The 21,453-nt window shown below is 35.4% G+C and overlaps 1 protein-coding gene across 1 annotated transcript in view; it reads left to right on the top strand.

Annotated features, from left to right (window-relative positions):
* LOC126970184 (retinal homeobox protein Rx1-like) overlaps positions 1-21,453 on the top strand; it is a 57,918-nt gene that overhangs the window by 13,179 nt on the left and 23,286 nt on the right. Inside the window, exon 2 of the mRNA XM_050815989.1 lies at positions 8,050-8,285. Coding sequence (XP_050671946.1) covers positions 8,050-8,285 — 236 coding nt within the window. The remainder of the gene's footprint in view (positions 1-8,049; positions 8,286-21,453) is intronic.

Here is a 21,453-nt window from a genome sequence, read left to right as displayed (position 1 = left end):
TCATATATCAACAATACTAATATAAAAACTTAAATGGGTGAAATGCAAAATGTATTTTGTAATTTTTATCCCTCAACTCTAACTCTAACTCTAACTCAGATGATATCTGAGTTGGGATTGGAAGAAACAACAACTTTGAGAAGAAGATACTCTTTTTTGTGATATCATTATTATAACAGAGAGACTCAATAAATTGATTGACAATAAGAATTAATATAATTGATTAAGTGCAATTAATTTCATTGTGCCAAGTATTCTTGTTAAATTAAGTTCTTTCAACTGTAATAAGCCTTAATTTAACTCGATTTACTTTTATAATAGTGTTGAAATTTTATAATTAATTAATTTTAAATATAATGCTGCAGAGTATTGAAAAAATCCTTAAGACCTACAAATGAATTACTTATTTTATGAAGCCTACTTTTCGAAATTTATCTTTATCATTCAATTATTTTTATTCAAAATAGGATATGAAATCACATTTTGATGGTCAAAAACTACCACCAGGAATGAGTGGTAGTTTTGACCTGCAAACCTGCAAAAAATATGGACTAAAGGAAATTGAAAAAACATTAAATTGTATATAGATCTGTAACTGTACATCGCTCAAATTGTTGGAAGGCAAGTTTAATGAAAAAATGTTTTTTTTTGTAGTCTTACTACTCTACTACAAGTCCATTCATACTACATTTTTCTACAAGAGGGCAGTGCCAGATATGGAAGGGGCTCTTATGAGTCGCTAGGAGATAAAAATAATGTGTACCCTCAATACATACTTGAACATATATTTTGCGTAAAAGTTACATTTTCATTATTATTTTTAACCGACTTCAAAAAAGGAGGATTTTCTTAATTCGTCGGTATGTATTTTTTTATGTCTCAGTACTTTCGACTGGGTGAACCGATTTTGATAATTCTATTTTTATTTGAAAGCTGGTGCTTCCCGTGTAGTCTCATTGCAATTTGGTCCAGATCTGACAATGGTAACCATGAGAAAACCATGAAAGTCTTAAATTTGCTTTAAGTATTATAAGATTCCAAAAATAACAATAATTGTTACTAGAATCAGATTAATTAATTAGATTGTATAAAAATACGCAATTATTTTTATACATTTTAGTGCCTATTAGGTATATCAATTGCTTTAGAATAGTGTTAGATAGAATTACACGCGGTTTAATCGTTTTAAAGAGTATTTCATACGCGTTAAGCAAAGTTGTAAATTGTATTAACGATAGCTGTTTGTGACTAATACCACATCTTTATATATTAGGACAATTTTTGTTCGTCACACTTTTGATTGATATGATGTGAACTTTCTTTATTAGAATAATTTTACAGTTGTATGTTTCCAGTAAAGATTAAAACCTAAACAAAATATAAATAATAACAGTAATAGCACGTTTTTTTTGACAGATATCGCCTGTATTACAAAAACTTTTTACAGGAATTTAAAATTAAAAATACTTAATTTATGTAGACTTAATTATTATAAATAACAATCAGCTAACTTATATTATATGTATGCTTCAGTACCTAAGCAGCATTACATTTTCTACAATATTGGTAGATAATCCAAATACATATCCATAAATAACAGCAAGAAACAAAGGCGAGAAGTCGTTTTGAGTGAGAACTGAGAACCAGGTTTGTAAACAACAGTGCTACGCAAGAGTGGACGATCTGTCGTTGTCGCTCACATGCCACCAACACATTTATTGACTGCACTATATCGTAATATCATCAGTATATCGTCCCGGTATACTGTCTCTATATCTTACTCGACACACGTATAGGACACATAGGGGTGAGTAAAGGGGAAGGGACGAGTCGCCGTCGTGGTCAGCCAATAATCGAATAGCGATGTAATAGCGATTGCAAATCGATTGTCACCGCAATCGAGTCCCCCTTACTAATAGAGCTCGATTATTCCGCGATTATTTGCGTCGAATCGATTTTGATTGCTTCTACATTCTGATTGATTGTTTTCCGCGTTATTCGTAATTGTTTTATCAATTATAGGGATGTTGTTTATGTTATTTTAGTTAAATCAGCCTCGCTACATATCTATAGATGAATGAATGATAAACGAGCCGCTATCACCGTAGGTTGGTACCTACCATAGACCGATCAACATATTAATAATTTATCGCTTAAAAGAAACAATGAACCCTTTATATACACGAATGTTGCGACCGCTAGATTAGTGTACTTTAGTTATTTTCACAGCATTATACGGTATATTACTATGGGGTCATGCTGCTGACATTGATATAGTGTTTGCACTGCAAAAGAGAGCTGTTCGTGCTATATATCAGCTTGGTTATAGACAGCCTCTCAAAGAAAAATTTAAAGAAATAAGTATTATGACTGTTTATTGTCAGTACATTTATGAAAATTTAATATATGTTCACAAAAATCGTCACCTTTTTGCTCTTAATAGTGATTTTCATTATTATAACACTAGAAATAAGGGATTGCTTGTAATTAATTCTAGTAGGCTTCATAATATACATAATAGCTTTAAGGGTAAATGTATACACTTCTACAATAAAGTCCCAGCCACTGTTCAGGCATTATCTATAAATAAATTTAAATGTTTTATAAAAAAATGGCTCTGTCGTAAATCCTATTACTCTACTGCTGAATATCTAAATGATCGGACAGCCTGGGACTAGATTGTGATTATTTTATAGCGATAGAAATGACTGTACAATATTGTATATTTTTATTGAAAAGAGCGCATAAAAAAAGAATGCTGGGAGAGTTTCTTGCGCCGCTTCTTCTCTCTCAGAGCGCCATTTGTTTCCGAAGCGGTAGTAGTATCTAGTAGTATAAGAAATGACATTAAAAAGAATTTTAAAGGAATCAATTTTGAGAAAATAAATGCCTTTTATGCCTTTTGCCTTTATAGCAGTCACTTCAGTGTCTGTCTGTAAGGATCACAGATAATTCTAGTAAAAATTAACATCAAAACAAATTAATACGAACAAGTAAATATCTGATATCAGTTTTTTTATGAATGGAAGTTTGATGATCTATAATAATCATCAATATTACCATTCAATAAGACACAAAACGCTATGCGGTACGCGAGTCAGAACAAATCTCAATTAAATCATATTTTTTATGTTTGGTCTAATGAAGAATGCAATACCTACCTATTGTATACGGAATCTGCGTTGTGAAGAAAAGCTCGTTCTTACCAGTTTTATTGTTCACATTTATTAATATGATATATCTCGTATTGAGAGTGAATAAGTTGGAAATGTTTCTCTTTATTTACACAATTACTAGAGATTTAGTAGAGAGTTGCTAAACACTGTTTTTGCAATTGATATGTACGTTCCTCCATAGTGTGAATTTCTTTCACGTTGCGAAACTGTAGAAAAAATATTATTCATATCAATTTTAATAGAGAAAAGGGGTGGTCTCTGCCACCTACTTGGAAAACCATGTTGTTAAAAAAAGTTGTAGATCTTTTTATTACCTACAACTTTGCTATTTAACTTTTTTCCATTAGACTTGTAGCTTCGGCGGAAATCAGGATAAACGGTTTTTTACCCTTTTTCAATTCCCGACCTCAGATCGCCCGTAATTTATCCTTTCAATATTATTATATTCTCTTCCTTTTCCAATGGGTTTCATCCTGTCCAAATAATGGATGAAGAACCAAAAAAAAAAAAATAACGAATGATAAACGTCAGAAAATTTTAGCAACCAACTTCAACCTGTTACTTTTGTGTTACTCATAATTTTTTCATAACGCGCCTAAAAAAGTATAATTTCAATAAATTGAACTACCGCCTTGCACTAGTCATCAGCTACACGCGAAGAATATGCAATAGTACAAGTACTATGCTTGTACTATGACGATGGCTGCTATATGTACAGTACTGCGCAATACGGACATTATGCCAACATATTTGTAAAAACTGACCCTGATACATTTGTCAGAACATCTGAAATCCACAGTATAAATTTGAGAAGCAAGAATAGATTATGTGTTTACATGCAACACAGCTTCTATGTACAATAGTGTTCTTGAAATGGCTCCGGGAATATTTATCAAGATACCAACACATATCACAGAACTAAAGTTGACGTATTTTAAAACTATTGTAACTATTTAATCTCCTACTGACAAAATCGTACTATACTATAAAAGACTTCTTTTCAGATGCTTCACTCAGTTGACATTTAAAAATATCATTTTACCTAATTTAATTACTTACTAACTAATGTTTTTACTAATTTCAATTATTTACATATCATTTTACGGACATTGCGTATATTAAGGAATGGAGAACTTTACGTGCCTTCACGTTGCACGGTGAAGCAGGTCACCGCTACCCACTCGGTACTCGTATGATTAATAAATATGAAACATTCGAGCAGCAATTAGTCTCAATAAACAATTCGATCAATTACCGAACATTAGCATTGAGCAACCAACAATAAAACAAAAAAAAACTTTCTATAACGAATCCACTTCGACTCATTAAGCCGAAGAGCTTTAATATGTAGCAACACGGCAAATCTGACACGTGATTAGGGTTGCCGGCGAAAAAACAACGGCGGCCATTATGAAGCGCGCTATAACGCTTGTAGTGTTGCCCGATTATCGATAATTATTACAAAAAACACAACCAGATTGTATCGATAAGTGTTCATCTTAATGCGTGGTCCGTCGTGTTTTTATTTGTTTTACATTCACCCATCCTTCTCGTTTAATATTGACGTGGTGAGTGCGAGCGAGACGGCTGTATAGTAGCGGTGTTGTGTTGTTTGACAAGATGAAGGTATAGATTGGGCTTTCTTGAAGATATTCCTCAATGGACGCTGAGACATATCTCAGAATTGAATTAAAATGTTTGTAGAACGATTAATGCGTTGTGACATCGAGTGATTCACTTAAATGTCAAACTGATATAAAGTTATGATTGAGTCGAATTGAGCGACGCAATCTCATCTCTCGAATGCTGTGGTTGCCGATGGCCCCGACCCGACGGCCGGTGCGAAAGTTGATGTTTATTATTGACGTGCACGGTCACTTAAAAGCTACTGAATAGTTTTTGAACTTCATCTTATGATTGCTCATTCCTGTATGTTTCTCTGGCACACAGAAGACAGATATATATATTTTTTTAATAAGATATGACGGATGGAGTAAAGACATTCATGTGATAGTAAGCGATACCTCAATACCAACAACGCAACACACTAAACGTAATAATAACATGGGATGGAAAGTCCCAGTTGGGACTAAAGTCAAACCGAATCACGCATAGTGCGTGGCGGTTGAAAAAGAAATACAATGGTACGGTAGTCGTATCAAAATTTATTTTTCAACACACTTGCTCGTTAACTGAGCCTTATTTCAACGTTCTAAGGGCCATAAACCGAGTTATAACCACACGTGCATAATAATATTACACATTAATTCATAATAGAATTATCCCTCAAAAGTTACGTTCTACCTAACTGCAAATTATATGAGAATAAACAGAGCGTTTTCAATTCAACCGGGTAGTACAGTTTTATTATAACAACAAAGAGGTTTTATGCCGCTGAAAATCCATTTACATTTTTGGTTTCACAATTTAATTTGTTATAAAATACATGCATTTTGTCACTAAAATTATAAATTTGAAGTAGGCTATATATAACCAATATCATCACATTTGGCGCATGCAAAAAAAAAACTTTCGCGCCATTTCCCATAATTTACATATTTAATTTGTATCGCATTTGATGGATTTAAGCAATACATGTTTAGTTTTTTTTATGGAATAGGAGGACAAACGAGCGTACGGGTCACCTGGTGTTAAGTGATCACCGCCGCCCACATTCTCTTGCAACACCAGAGGAATCACAAGAGCGTTGCCGGCCTTTAAGGAAGGTGTACGCGCTTTTTTTGAAGGTACACATGTCGGATCGTCCCGGAAACACCGCACAAGGAAGCTCATTCCACAGCTTTGTAGTACGTGGAAGAAAGCTCCTTGAAAACCGCACTGTGGTGGACCGTCACACATCCAGATGGTGGGGATGATATCCTAACTTGTGGCGTGTCGTGCGAAGGTGGAATTAGTGTTTTTCTTTACAAGTGTGTTGAAAAAGTGAGTACAAACCACGTGAGCAACTTGCTTACTCGGCTGATGTATGCCCTCGGCTAATGCTCGGGCTGCAATCCACAGCAACTTAGATGAATTGTATCATAATATACTATTTGTCAATGATATGATTTTTAATCTCAAACTCCACGGAACATCGAACCCGCGAATCTTGCTTGCTTTTTTTGTGTTCAGCTGTGGGTTATTGATATGCCCTGCCCATTACAATGCAGTACCACTCAGGCAATTCAAGATTCTTTAAAAAACCCCAAAACTTCTGAGCGGCACAACTCCGCTCGTCACTTTAAGACATAAGGTGTTACGTCTCATTTGCCAAGTAATTTCACTAGCTACGGTGCCCTTCAGATGGAAACACAGTAATGCTTATACATCACTGCTTCACGGCAGAAATAAATTTTATCCTCTGGCTTTTAATTGTTATGGTAATCATTACATGAAGATCTCAATCTGACTACACTTAACAACACCCGAACTGTAAAACTATTTGTTTTAGTCCGCCAGCCAGTAAATCATAACACAGTTAAAATTATTGTGTAAGCGAACAGTATGTATGTTTGTTTGATCGTATCTCTGTAATTGTAGCCCCCTTCAGCTCGTAAATTTGCACTGACAATTACTATTCTGTAACACCTACTTCATGCACGTATGATCTGACAGCTGTGTTTTTTGTTATTTATTAATGTAGTACTTAAAAATGCGTGAACATTAATTGTATTTAGTATAATTTGTCTCTTATATTCACAGTTATAAAGATAGTGAAAACCTTGATCACATAATTAACCCATTAATTAGACACTACTGGCGTGGGATTATTGTTTTACCAATATACCAATTACAAACATCAACTTGTTATACAAATTAAATTTGAAAAAAAAAAAATCAACGATGCCGGACTCGAAAGCGCGTTCGAGTGACGCATCGTTGATAAATCTTGTATGTCTTGTTCAACTGTCAGGTTGGGCCACAACCTTTGGTTGGCTCAGTGGTAAGAGCGCTCCTATGGAACGCGAGAGGTCGCGGGTTCGGGTCTCGCATCGTTCATCAATTTTGTTTTGAAATTTAATTTGTGTAATTTATCCCAGAAGTGAAGGTTATCATTTAAAAAAAAAGACAACTTGTATAAACTTGTTATGCCTATTGCCTGCTACTCGTCTAAGGCGAGCTACTAAGTCGTTTGATGAGTGATGTAAATGCATTTACAACACTATGTCAGAGAACGTACCAATCAAATTTGTTACGAAATTCAAAAGAAAAAAAAACGTATGTGTGGTAAAGGTTACTATAACATAAAAACTTTCTAAATGGCTTTCTTAATAATACCAATAGATTGGTAATAGAGCGACTTAGGCTATTTAAATTATATTTTTTATTGAAACAATATTTTATTTTCAAAATGAAGACGCCCGCTGATTTTCTGGAGTTCTTCTCAGGTCTGAGTCATAAATTTTCAAATAGGTGCTAAATTTTGACATTCAATAAGTGATTTAATATCCTATTTCAAATAAAATATTTAATTAGAATCTACTGTGAAACTGACATTTATTTGTACACAAACCTCAGCGCCGAATTCCACCTTCGCACGACACGCCACAAATTAGGACCATCTGGATGTGTGGCGCTCCTCCACAGTGCGGTTTTCAAGAATATTTCTTCCACGTACTACAAAGCTGTGGAATGAACTTCCTTGTGCGGTGTATTCGGGACGATACTACATGGGTACCTTCAAACAAAGTACACCTTATTTAAGGGCAACGTTCTTGTGATTCCTCTCGTGTTGCAAGAGAATGTGGGCGGCGGTGATCACTTAACGCCAGGTGGTCACCTGGTACGCTCGTTTTTCCTTCTTTTTCCATTAAAAAAAAACCGATTCTTCTTTTATTGTTGTTCATATTTTAAAGTGATGTGCGGTGTGCAGGCGAGGGGTCGTGCAACAGTAACGACGGGTACCAGGCTCCCGAGGACAAGTCTGAAGATGAGGAGCCTCCGCGGCCAGGATCTGCTGACAAGAAGAAGCACCGCCGCAACCGCACCACCTTCACCACCTATCAGCTGCATGAGCTGGAGCGCGCCTTCGAGAAGAGCCATTACCCAGACGTGTACTCACGTGAGGAGCTCGCCATGAAGGTGAACCTGCCCGAGGTGCGCGTACAGGTCAGTACCCATTGCAGTTACACCATCAGGTACATTCACCAGTGGGAGGCTCCTTCACACAGGATGCCCGCTAGATTATGGGTACCACAACGGCGCCTGTTTACTGCCATGAAGCAACAATGTGTAAACCTTACTGTGTTTCGGTCTTAATGGCGCCGTAGCTGGTGAAATAACTGGGAAAATAAGACTTAACATCTTATGTCTCAAGGTGGCGAGCGCAATTGTAATGTAAGATTTTGTGGGTTTTTCAAGAATCCTGAGCGGCACTGCATTGTAATGGGCAGGGTGTATCAATTACTATCAGCTGAACTTCCTGCTCGTCTCGTTCCTTATTATCATAAAAAAACAAAGCATACATTAACAGATACGAAATAATATTGACAAAAATACAAGTTGAGTAACAACTAATAATTAATAACATTCATAAGTAAGAAGTAAATAAGTACATTAGAGAGTAAAATTTGATGTTTTATAAATTTAATCGCAATTATGTCATAAATCAAAAATTAACTCACAATTAAATTTAATAACAAAACATATTTATTATGTTACAGTTTATTTCGTATTGAACAAATTTTACCAACAATAGGAGAAATAAAATTGATGTAATCACATTAATTATAGGAAATTACAATTCAAATGAAGTCATTAAAGTATATTAAATTAAAATTCTACATTTGACGACCTCCGACCATTTGGCTATGAGGACTGACTAGGGCCTTCAAGATGCGATGGAATAGTATGACTAGAATACCAGATATTAGAGATTACTGAGTTGACTGTAGTGTGAAGTGTTCCCGGATGTCGATATTTTTATAGTTTTGAAACAGCCATGATTGTTATGGAATTGTATCATAATTTACTTGGGTATATACTTCTTTCTCAGTTAATTAGAAGTTATCAAAGAAGATATCTTAAGTTCCATGGCACACAACGTGTATGAACTATTAATCAAACGGAATATATAATGTTAAGTATACGTAAGTACTTAAATAAACAGTTTTTCAAATAACAATATGTTTAAGTCACGCATCACCGCCGCTATTCTTGAACAAACACTGAGTACATTCAATAATTCAATTGTAACTAAACGAAAATCACCCTTTATTAAGTGAACTTCGCAAACAGAATTGACTCAAATATAATGAACCCAAGGGGCTTACGGACCCTACACCCTACATACAGTACGAAGCATATGTCAGCATGCCCCCAGCGTACGTCGAACCGGCGGACTCCAGCGCACAATACACGAGTGCTGCGGGAAATACGATTTAGGGGATCTTTTTAAATTGGACGTTTAGTAATTGCTTCTTATGCCACGTCGAAAATGGCATCAAATTCAGCTATTTCCCCGTCGGGTGGGTCCATACTGCGAGCGAACAATTACTTATTTCTAAAAACATGTTTTTCTCCTCCTAAAAAAAATCCTATAATTCATTTGTATTTTAGTTAAAATATATTTTATTATCAACGCAAGATATTTTAGTCATTAAATATGGCATTGGTAAAGTTGTTATACTTTGTTACATCGTGGATTCATTTCCATTCCCACATTAAAACAAATCCGTCAGAAATGATGTGATGGCTTAATGATTTTCTGGCATTATTGACTTATTCGTTCCGTAATTAAAATCACTACACGACGAGACTATATTAACTCAAGCCTACTATAGTCTACATGTCGCTCCACAAATGACGCCCTTAGATTTGGTAACATCTACTACAAGAGTTTGCAGTATTCTGACTGGCGGGCCGAGACATCCCAGCCCTGATAATCACACAAATACGTATAGTAGGTAAGGTTGCTCCAATTCCCATATCATTAACACTAAGATTGTTAGCAACACTATAATTTGTAACATCTGGATGAACAGAACACTTTTCTACTAAACACAGAATTATTTATTATATTTTTTAGTCTTTTTGCGGATGGTCTCCTATAACAATTTCGTTTCCGTTTAAACAGTATAACAATACGTAAGTGGTATAACAAAAATACTCGTAAAATCACTCGGTAAAAGTAATTCACGTCAACAGATATCGCTGTGACATCAACAATCAACGATTTTGGCAAATAAATAACGTAATTCTACGCAATAAGTGAAGAATGTTGACATTATGTAAACGTTATAAAAGAATACATACAAGTTAAATGAATTCATAATAATTCCATTTTATAATAAAAGACTAAATCAAAAAATCCGCTTTCGCTTCTCGCTGTCCGCTGCCAGAGGAGCGGGCCCGCAAGAGTGGAGGGCGCGTCTAAGTCCGTGTCGGTTTGTTTGTCATTGTCGCTAATCTCTAGTTAATAAAGGGTTCGAGATGTCACTTCGATGGGAAACTACTCTGAGTGACTTGACACAAATAATTACGTGGGCAGGGCTGGATGCTAGGAGATCTGCCGCGCCAACTTCAACTGAATCTGAAGCCGAAACGTGCTACCTACCCTTCATCACTTACAATTATTAATAACAGCGGTTCATTATTCTTCTACTGGTTAATTCTACCAGTTTTAGTATGAGACATATTTACGCACTCGTTTCAAGCTGTATTTAAGAAAGCTTCACTCGAACCTTTTTCTAATCACGATACATTATAACATTTTAGGCTGCGATACGATCTATGCGCGATGTACCACTCTTATCTCCTGATAAACATCAGCAGATGCGCGGGATTCATTCGATGGTGTATCATCAGCCAATTGTAGTAATACACTAAGCCCACTTGTTTTCTACTTTTAACAATTGTAACTAACAAGATACCGTGTTACATAATATAACGTGTTAATAAAAAATACTTAAAAATTATTAATGAAATAAATTAATTATAATCTACTTAACTGAGTAACCAGTGGGAGGCTCCTTTGCTCAGGATGCCGGCTAGATTATGGGTACCACAACGGCACCTTTTTCTGCCGTGAAACAGTATTGTAAAAGGATTACTGTGTTTCGGTCTGAAAGGCGCTGTAGCTAGTGAAATTACTGGGCAAATGAGTCTCAATATCTTATGAAAATAAAGGAAGAGACGAGCAGGACGTTTAGTTGATGGTAATTGATGACGCCCTGCCCCATACAATGCAGTGCCGGTCAGGATTCTTGAAAAACACAAAAATTCTGAGCGGCATTGCAATTGCGCTCGTCACTTTGACACTTTAAGATTTTAAGTCTCAATTGTCCAGTAATTTCACTTTCTGCGGCGCCCTTCAGAGCGAAACACAGTAATGTTTACACGTTACTGCTTCACGGTATAAATAGGCGCCTTTGTGGTACTCATAGACTAGCCTGCATCGTGTGCTAACTCCAAAGAACCGTACGAATGTATATAATATAGTGAATTAATAATTTTGTCATTTCAATGAGACTTAACATCTTGTGTCTCAAAAGTCTCAGACCGAAACACAATAATGCTTACACATTAATGTTTCACGGCAGAAAAGGCGCCATACCCATAATCTAGCCGGAATTCTGTGCAAAGGAGGCTGCCACTGGTAACAGCATACATATGTATGCAATTTAAACTCTCAGCATGGAATGAACAAATCGGGTTTCACATTATGTTATTATCCTTTCTACAATTATGTCAAATACAAGCGCTTTATTTTCGTAATAGAATAACGATAAGCATTTTCACCTTTCATCCCCATAAAAGGTTTACATAAATCAATAAAGCACGAATGCCTCTCAAAAACCACTTAACCCGCTGCTCCTCACTCCTGCTCCATCTGTTCGCAGCCAGCACGGTCTCCCCTCAATTACTTGTCACTTCACGGCGACGCTTCACTTACCACCCAAATGTGCTAATAAACGTTTTGTGATCAACTCTATCTACAAGCCGCTCGCAGTAAACCCAACCTTAAAGTTTACTATATAACGTAGAAATTCGATTAATAGACCTTCAAAAGTACCCGGTTTTTTCGCCAATATAACCTTTATTTCAGAATGCTTAGAGTAGTTATCGAATATCTTTTAAGATGTAAAAGATGTTAAATAAGAATCAACTTTATTTATGTTGATATAAGGTTGATTATTTAGCAAATTCTAGTTAGGTTTGGTGAAATGTATGAGCTGTTTAAAGTAGAACTGTATAAGTATTAGCTTAAAGTTCAATTCTGTTCAACAGTTGTGTATGATTAGGGTTGCTGCGTTGTTTGTTTAGCGTGAAGGCATTGTTTCATAAGACCGCTTTTCTTTTGATATCGGTTACAAATTGTTGTTATTTTTTTGGTATAATTACATAGGGGCATGCTTTGGAGTTTGATCTTTCTGCAAATGAAAGTAATTTGTAGTTGCGATCGTGGGACCCCGTGCGGTGGAGTAATTACTAATGTTAATGTCATAAGTCATATAATAATAGTCTGTCAGAACAATGCCTTAAATTCTTATAATAGCTTTCGCTTTAGCTCCTTATCAAGTATAAGGAAATTGATTGCCTCAAGTAGAGCGAGAAAGCCAGTCCATAGAAAAGTGCTTCATAAGGCGCTATCCAAGTATTAGTATGAAGGACCATTCTTATCTATAGCTCGCTTATCTTAATAAATTGCTTATTAAATGCTCGGAAATACCTTTATTTTTTACGGTGTTTGTGGATGATGCAGCTACTGTACTCAATCATTTTGTATTAATTTACATTTATTTATTTTTAACCGACTTCAAAAAAGTAGGAGGTTCTCAATTCGTCGGTATGTTTGATGAACCAATTTTGATAATTATTTTTTTATTTGAAAGCTGGTGCCTCCCGCGTGGTCCCATTGTAATTTGGTCCAGATCTGACAATGGCATCCATGAAAATACATACATATTATACATACTTATAATTTTTAAAACCCTTTACCTACGCGAAGGAAGTCACGGGCATCAGCTAGTAAGTAAATAAAGTGTGTAACTTCTTCTATCGGCAAAACTATTTTACTAATGATGCTAAGATCTTTAACAATAACAATCATATATATATTACAATATGTCAGTTATTAAATAAATTCATATAAGGCGGGCAATATTTGAAAATTTTAAACTTCTCCTAGATACGTCCTAGAAGTCCTAGATGACTATAATATGCATTGAATAACTATTTGTGGCGGAAATATTATAATAACGTGTTAACATGACGATGGTCACTGTACCCTGTAGTGCAGGAGACTGCTGACTCGATAATGAGATGACACGAGCTGTTGAACCTCAGCGCAAACGTGCGTCCGAGGTCAGGTGTAAGCGGCCTAACAGCATTATAGCACGAATATTATAATTATGTAATATTAAGTAGTTTTCTCGCAACTCAACGAATATTTTAATAAGAAATATATTTATCATTGGTTATTATGAATAACAATTATAAAGGAATAATTTGTACTAGGCAAAAGAACAAGAGGTAAACCTACCACAAGATGGGAACATGATATTAATGCAATAGCTGGTCAAACTAGAGAAAATTAGTCTGATGACAGAGTGAAATGGGCATCACTGGAGGAGGCCTTCACCCATTCTGGGGTTGTAGATTCCGGGCAGATTAAATATTAAAATTAAGTAGGTAACTATAAAGACTATGATGTAATACATAGGATACACAAATAAACTAAACAAAACAAGCACATACATAGAGTTTAAGAAATGTAAATTGACTGGAAATAAACGGCATTTTTATATAATTTTATTTATAACTGAAACCAGACGAGACATCAACTGACGGTTGACATATCAATAAGTACCACAGAAAATTAAAATATTTACAAAATAAGAAAGAAGTAGAGTTATCAAGTTAATAAAATATGTCAATTGTTGTTACTGTGAATTAAAATACCTGCAATAGATCGTTGAACTCGCTACCGTTTCTAGAAAATAAATGTACAATAATTTCAATCCCGCGCAAAAACAATTATTTGTAAGCAGTTAAATATTACAAAGAAAAACCGATGTGTTAAAACCACACGACACGAGTGAAGATTATCAAGGCTAGGTCAATGAGATATACGAAATATAATTACTATGTTCTCCATTTATAAAGTAATGCTAAATGTATATATACAGGCTGAATCTTTTTTAAATTAGACAGTTGGTGTGTTTTTTCGGTATTCCTCAAAGATTCGTATTTGGCCATCGACGCGCGCCATACTTTTCTTTTATTCAAATAAGGACGTTCAGCTGATGGTAATTGATACGCCCTGCCCATTACAATGCAGTGCCGCTCAGAATTATTGAAAACCGAAATATTCTGAGCGGCACTACAACTGCGCTCCTCACCTTGAGATATAAGTTGTTACGTCTCATTTGCCCAGTAATTTCACTAGCTACGGCGCCCTTCAGACCGAAATACAGTAATGCTTACTCATTACTGCTTCATGGCAGAAATAGGCGCCGTTGTGGTACCCATAATCTAGCGAGACTTTGGTCTCGGTAATATACTTTAAGTAGTTACTTGTAGACTTTCATCTGTGTAGGAAGAAGTAGCTTATTATGTCTACTAAAACATAGTTGTAACCAATAATTTCACCATTGGGAGGCTCCTTTGCACAGGATGCCGGCTAGGTTATGGGTACCATAACGGCGCTTATTTCTGCCGTGAAGCAGTAATGTGTAAGCATGTTTCAGTCTGAAGGGCGACGTAGCTAGTGAAATTACTGGGCAAATGAGACTTAACATCTTATGTCTCACGTTGACGAGCGCAATTATTGTAGTGCCGCTAAGAGATTTTGGGTTTTTCAAGAATCCTGAGCCGCACTGTATTGTATTAGGCAGGGCGTCTCAATTACCATCAGCTGAACGTCCTGCTCGTCTCGTCCCTTATTTCACTGATAGAGGAGAACATATTCAAATGGAGACACAACAGTTTTGACATTAAACGTTTTGTAACTTAGTTCTGCAAATGACGGCACGATAAGTATACAGTAGGGAGTCTTTATATATCGAAGAGTCATTGACAATACACAGAAGAAATAGGGAATATACAGAAACATATTGAACCGGTCTTCAAATGATAAAGAACAAAAAAGCGTATTGATGGTCGCGTGAAATTAAATGGTTGATGCAAAACACGTAATTTGTTGGAATAACGGGATCGGGCGCTCCGAGCCCCGTGGGAGACGCCGCCTGCCGACGATTTGATATCGCGGGGGAAATGACGTTTGTGGTGATACTACACCAGACGTGGTCTGGCGGGATGGGGCTCGCGTGTGCGGTATTTGGCGGGCTCCGGGCGATACAGTGTCTTCGAGTCATATCCAGATCCTAATTCGGTTCGGAGATGGTTTTATCCTTGGATAATTTATACGATGAAAATAGGCCATGTTTTTAGATTAGTTTGCGTGGGAAGCTATGTCGTACACTCGCGATTTGTGTGCGTGCATTGCTCAAAATAGAGGTTATACATATGTCGGAGAATTAGAATATAAAAGTAATATGGCCTGTATGATTATATTCTACTCTGTGTATTGGGCTGAACTGATGGCGAACGTCATCTTTCAAAGTGTGTTTGAAGTTGTCACTGTGTACGTCACTGTCGGTGACGTGATTGACTTAAAACAACATGGAGGATACCAACACCGTGACGCCCGATTTTAAATCCAAATAAATCTCCGAGATATAAGTCTACCTGAATTTTTTCGATGTTTTTATAGCTGTCTAAGTCTATCTAGATGTATAACGGCCGTTTCCAATATCCTATCTATCCTTAGTTTAACTTACGGATACATTGCTGTCACCGTTCAATGACAAGATCTTATCTATCCATAGTTTTATACAATATAGTTTCAGTCCAATGCTATCTGTTAATAGGTTATTGAAATGTAAGTAAGCGTAAAAGGATAGATTTGTCTACCTCTAGTAAGTTAAACTACGGATAGATGGGTTATTGAAAACGGCCGTAAATGATCTAAGGTTTTATCTGACGTAGCATCGCAATTGCTGGTGAGTAAATATTTTGTGTGCGTTTCAATATATTCTCAAGAAAACGCCGTTTAAGCCTTACATTCAAACCAGATTGAGATAGAATAGGCAATGGAATCTCTTTTTTTCGTCATGATGCTGACATTGTAATATAGTTTTTACGCTGAAAAATATGGAGAGAAATTTAAAGAAATAAATAATATGACTTCATTATGTTTATATTTATGAAAACATTATATATTATGTTTCTAAAAATTTGTACTTTTAATTAGGGTGCCTTATTATTAAGACTTCAATATCAATTTTTTATCAGGCTGTTTCTCATTAGTCGTGATAGTTAGATTTTTCACAGATTATGTATTTCTGTTGCCCTTTAACCAAAAAATACTAAAAAACAAAATAAAACAAATATTTAAAGGGGCTTCCATACAACAAACGATTTTTTTTGCTCGTTTTTATAAATAATTGTACGGAACTGATCGTGCACGAGTCTGACTCGCACTTAATCGTTTTTTTTTATTCAAATTCAAATATTTTTATTCAAAATAGGATTCAAAATCACTTCTTGAACGTCAAAAATACCACACATTTAAAATAGACTGCCTCAGACCTGAGAAGAAAGGGCGCAGGCGCATCAAACTCAGTTATATTCATGTAACAAACTATATTCATACGTTGAACACGAGAATCAAGCAATTTCTGATAAATTAATAGTTCTAGTAGGTTCCAGAGAATACACAATAATTTTCAAGTATTCACTTTTATAGTAAAGTAGCTTCAAAATGGGTTCTCTATAATTTAACTGACCTATAAAGAAAAACACTCGTTGATCCTGGCCTTACCAAGTTGAACCGACACAAAAATAAAGTTAATTTTGAGTGACTTGTGAATTGTGAATTGTAATGAAATTTCTTAAGTTTATTACCTCCTTATTTAATACCAAACAATGCCAAGCTCATACAATGGAAAGTGATGAATTTTTTTTTAAAGAAAATAAGGGATAAGACGATCAGGAGTTTCAGCTTATGGTTATTGTTACGCCCGGCCCGTTACAATGCAGTATTCTTGAAAGACCCAAAAATTTCGAGTGGCACTAAAACTGCGCTCGTAACCTGGAGACATAAGATGTTAAGTCTCATTTGCCAAGTAATTTCACTAGCTACGGCGCCCTTTAGAACGAAACACAGTAATGCTCACACATTACTGCTTCACGGCAGAATGAGGCGCTGTTGCGTTACCCATTATGTAGCCGGCATCCTGTGCAAAGGAGCCTCCCACTGGTAAAACTGTTCTACCGATCATTTTTGGTAAGCCGAAATACAGCGCCTCCGTGGCAGCTCCAGATGCTAAAATTTTTATGCACATACTACGTTCACAGCATTTATAAGTTATCGCATTATGATGGCGAATCTCGCTGAGAGACAGTCCCGACTTGTCAACAGTGCTTATTATTGCTGCATTATAATGACCCTGTACGGATTGAGAACTCTGTTAAAATATAACGGACATACATTCAGAAACCCTCACACATCGCTTGCACTCGTTAGATCTGTCCCCACCCGACTACTATTATTTCCGAAATTTTGACAGTTTTAACCCGATACGAAATTTCTCTCAAGAAGAAATACAAATGCCTTAACAGGGTTTTTTTGTGACTAGGTCTCCAGGCGGTTGTACCGCAAAGGCAAAAATGACTTTCCCGTGTGATGACAGAGATGCGAGTCATTATAATGTCATTAAAAACATACTTGAAAAAAAACCAAGTCTCGCAACTCAGTTCTCCTACCGTAAAAGGTTATGGGTTAAATGTAATATCAAGTCAGTCAATTTATTTATTCCCTACCTAAGGGTCCTTTTGTCTTTGTTTGTCTATAACTTAACTTTTGTCTATAACTTAAGTTATAGCGTAATTAGCTAACCTAACAACATCTTATTATGCCTATATCAATATTGAAAATATTTTATGTTTTAAATAAATAAATTAACTTGGCCATCGCATAAAAACACAGTGAATCTCACATGTAATAGTTAATATTATATTAAATGAAATTGTTTAGTTTCTTGATTAGATTAGATAGATTGATTGTTTCACCACCAAAAAATAAAACTAAATTAAACAAGTTATAGCTACCATTAGTATCTCTAACAACATTTAAATATTATATGTAGTAGATACTTAAGTATAATGCATCATTAATAATTCATTTTAATCGTGAACAATATTGATAATATTAATCGCTAATACACAGTTTATGATGTGTGAAGTGTTACAAATGAAGCCCCATTATGACCACGGTAGCTACCATAATCGTCTTGATCCACAAACACGTGAACAATGTCCCCTCGCGCCGACAGGGCCGTGATCTGCGAGGGTGCAAATGAGGGGATATCAAATAATGTTTGAATATCTTGATGTGTATCGGATAATATCATCGCATATTACTGCGGAGTTTGTTTTTATTGTGGAAATTTGTTAAAATGGTTTATTTCGTAGGGTTGTGCGTGAAATGTATTGTTACTCTACAGTGGTTTGTATTTTTTTCGTTGACAAGAATGTCGGTTGTTATTTTCACTTACTGCTATACCACCCGAAGAATTATTAACAATCTGGACTTAGCTTGCTAATTTTATTATTGACTACAGTATTATTATGGAAATTCTAGGCAAATTTTAATCCACTAACGTTTGATTTTGATTTCTACACACAATTGCAATCCTTAATTACGGGATACGGGATTGCAATTTTAATCCATTTCCTTATTTCGTCCAGGAGGAATTGGTGCATGAGTAGATACCGAAAAATATTCCACATCAATCTTTTTATGCGATCTCTTCTTCAAATTGCCATACTGATGATATAAATGCATATTGTCATGGGGCCACCCCGAATTTGTTTAAACAATTGCAAGGAATTGTTATTTTTCAAATTTTTTGTTAAAATTCATAACTGGTAAACGGGCATCATAACAAGAAAAATTTGTCAGGTCAGGCAGGGATCAAGATCTTTTGGTTTCAACTCGGATAACTTCACTGTAAGTAGTACCACAGCCAATGCGGCTCTGGGTTCTATTAATTTGTTGATGCATTGTTCGACATAATATTAATAGCTCCTTTCAGACAATCAATAGCCAATTGTAAAGCTCTGACTTAATCATAACCTGCTTTATATTAAATAATTTGATTAAAATTTGACAGCTTCCTGTTCCAGTCCGTATTACAACAGGAAACAGCTAAATATAAGGGTAATTCAATTATAAAACACACGTCCAGTATAACCTGAGCTCTCAATAGTTTGTGCTAAATACAATACTTTATGTAAGTAGGGATCAAGCCGGCTGGATTTTGATATAAAAAGATTGCAGTGAAAGGTTTAATGGTGGGTTCCGTAGCTGTATCATGTCGGTATTGATTACGTGAGCCGGCGGAACTCTAAACTTGATATTTCCGTTGCCCACATTATCTTGTGTGAGAATTGTGAGTTCAGGTAATTAAGTCGGCAGATTTATTTGCACAAGCTTCGCCAGCAGAGATCGGGTTACAAGCCATCAATCGGATTTAATTGATATTCTAGATGTGTCATTCTTTATATTCTGCTTAGTTGCTGATTATGCGACCTTGATTATAAATAATAAATTACTCATTCATAAATTAGAAATGCTATTTTAGCATTTCTCTTTTACTATGAATGTTATTCTTACCGTGTTATTGATTTTTAGAACAATTAAATACTGCAATAAAGTCAAAGTTAAGCTATTTATTCATGACGGTTATAACATTACAGTTAACATCAACATTTATCGTAACTGCTCTTATCACCACACCTGAAAAGTAGAGTTTTAATGAGATCTCGCCACTCCTTAAATCAATGAACACGGCATCATTTTTTAACAAATTATTTCAGATATGCAGAGACGCAACAAAAATATTATAACGTTTCAAATTACATACAACAAAATTTATAAGAACCGACAGTTCGAAACTATCGTTATTGATATTCAACCAAGTTGTGGTTCTCGTCCCTAAAAAACAAGAAAAATAACGAATAGTATTAATTCTATTAACGGCTTAGGAATGTTGTATTGTTTAAATTTTGCTGAATTGCATTTGAGCTAATAAAATAATAATTGTTCTCATCGGAACAATAGTAAGTACATATACCGCACAATTAGCCCTGCTGATAGTCATTCGGAAGCATTAATGCCACTGTTCTTTCTTAATTTGTGTTCATACTTTCGTAATACACAACACTAAATAAGACAAAAAAATCGAGTTACAATCCGCGAGTACCGGCAGAAAAAAAACTTGAACATTAAAGTTGTGCATTTTTAATATTTTGGAATGGTTAGAGAATAATCGCACAACAGTACTAGCATTTATGTGGTTAAATACAATATTCATTTATTGCGTTATCGTTCACAAAATGACAATTTATATCACTTTAAAATGTTTATCTCTCAGAAAAATCAAATTTCGTCTAAAATTTCAACGACCATCTTACGAATTTTCGATCAGGCCACGTGTCTTGAGGCGAGCTTAACATTTTATACGCATCCCAAGAAATGTGCTCAACGTCGCTAAAGAAGTTTTCACTTAAATGACAAAACAACGCAGGCAACTAATACTTGAGTAATTGTCGCGACACTAGTAATCATTCCCAAGTCTCAACAATGGACAAGTAAAGAGTCGCATACGAGTAGGAGCGAAGTGGAATATACTCAGCGCGAACAAAAGCCGGCGCTCACAAACAGATTATCCACCCAATTTGAGAACAATCCATTACAGCTCAATACCATTCAATTCGGTGTTGAATGTCGGCCTTTTATAAGGCTATTATACCTCTAGCCCCGCTCCGTTACACTTTCAACCTTATGCTCAACATTTCAAGATTTATTTCTTGTTATTAATCAAATTGCGCAATATCTTTGACGTGCACCTTAATTATATGTTAAGGAGAATTAGAACTGCGAATTTTGAAGCTTTCAACGACCAATATATATTGAGCCATAGCAATATAATTTTGAACTTTATTAAATCTTAATAAGGATTAGGTTTTTAAGTTTGTTACGGTTAAATGGTGTTATTGTACACTGGGGGTACTTTTTGTTAATGGTAGGATAATATCGGCATGTTAAGCTTTGATTTCAACTGATTGTGTTCACTGTTTGTACATTGTATTGAAGGTAACATTCAAGTAAGAGCTCTCGAACGAGTGAATGAGCGATTTAAGACGGAGCCTAGTCTTTGAAGTGTCACCAGATCTTTCCTTGAATATTGCTATATAAGTTGAAAATTAC

Source organism: Leptidea sinapis, chromosome 1 (genome assembly GCF_905404315.1).
Source record: "Leptidea sinapis chromosome 1, ilLepSina1.1, whole genome shotgun sequence".
Taxonomy (NCBI): domain Eukaryota; kingdom Metazoa; phylum Arthropoda; class Insecta; order Lepidoptera; family Pieridae; genus Leptidea; species Leptidea sinapis.
The sequence above is the reverse complement of the archived record's forward strand: the minus strand, read 5'-3'. Positions and strand labels throughout refer to the sequence as shown.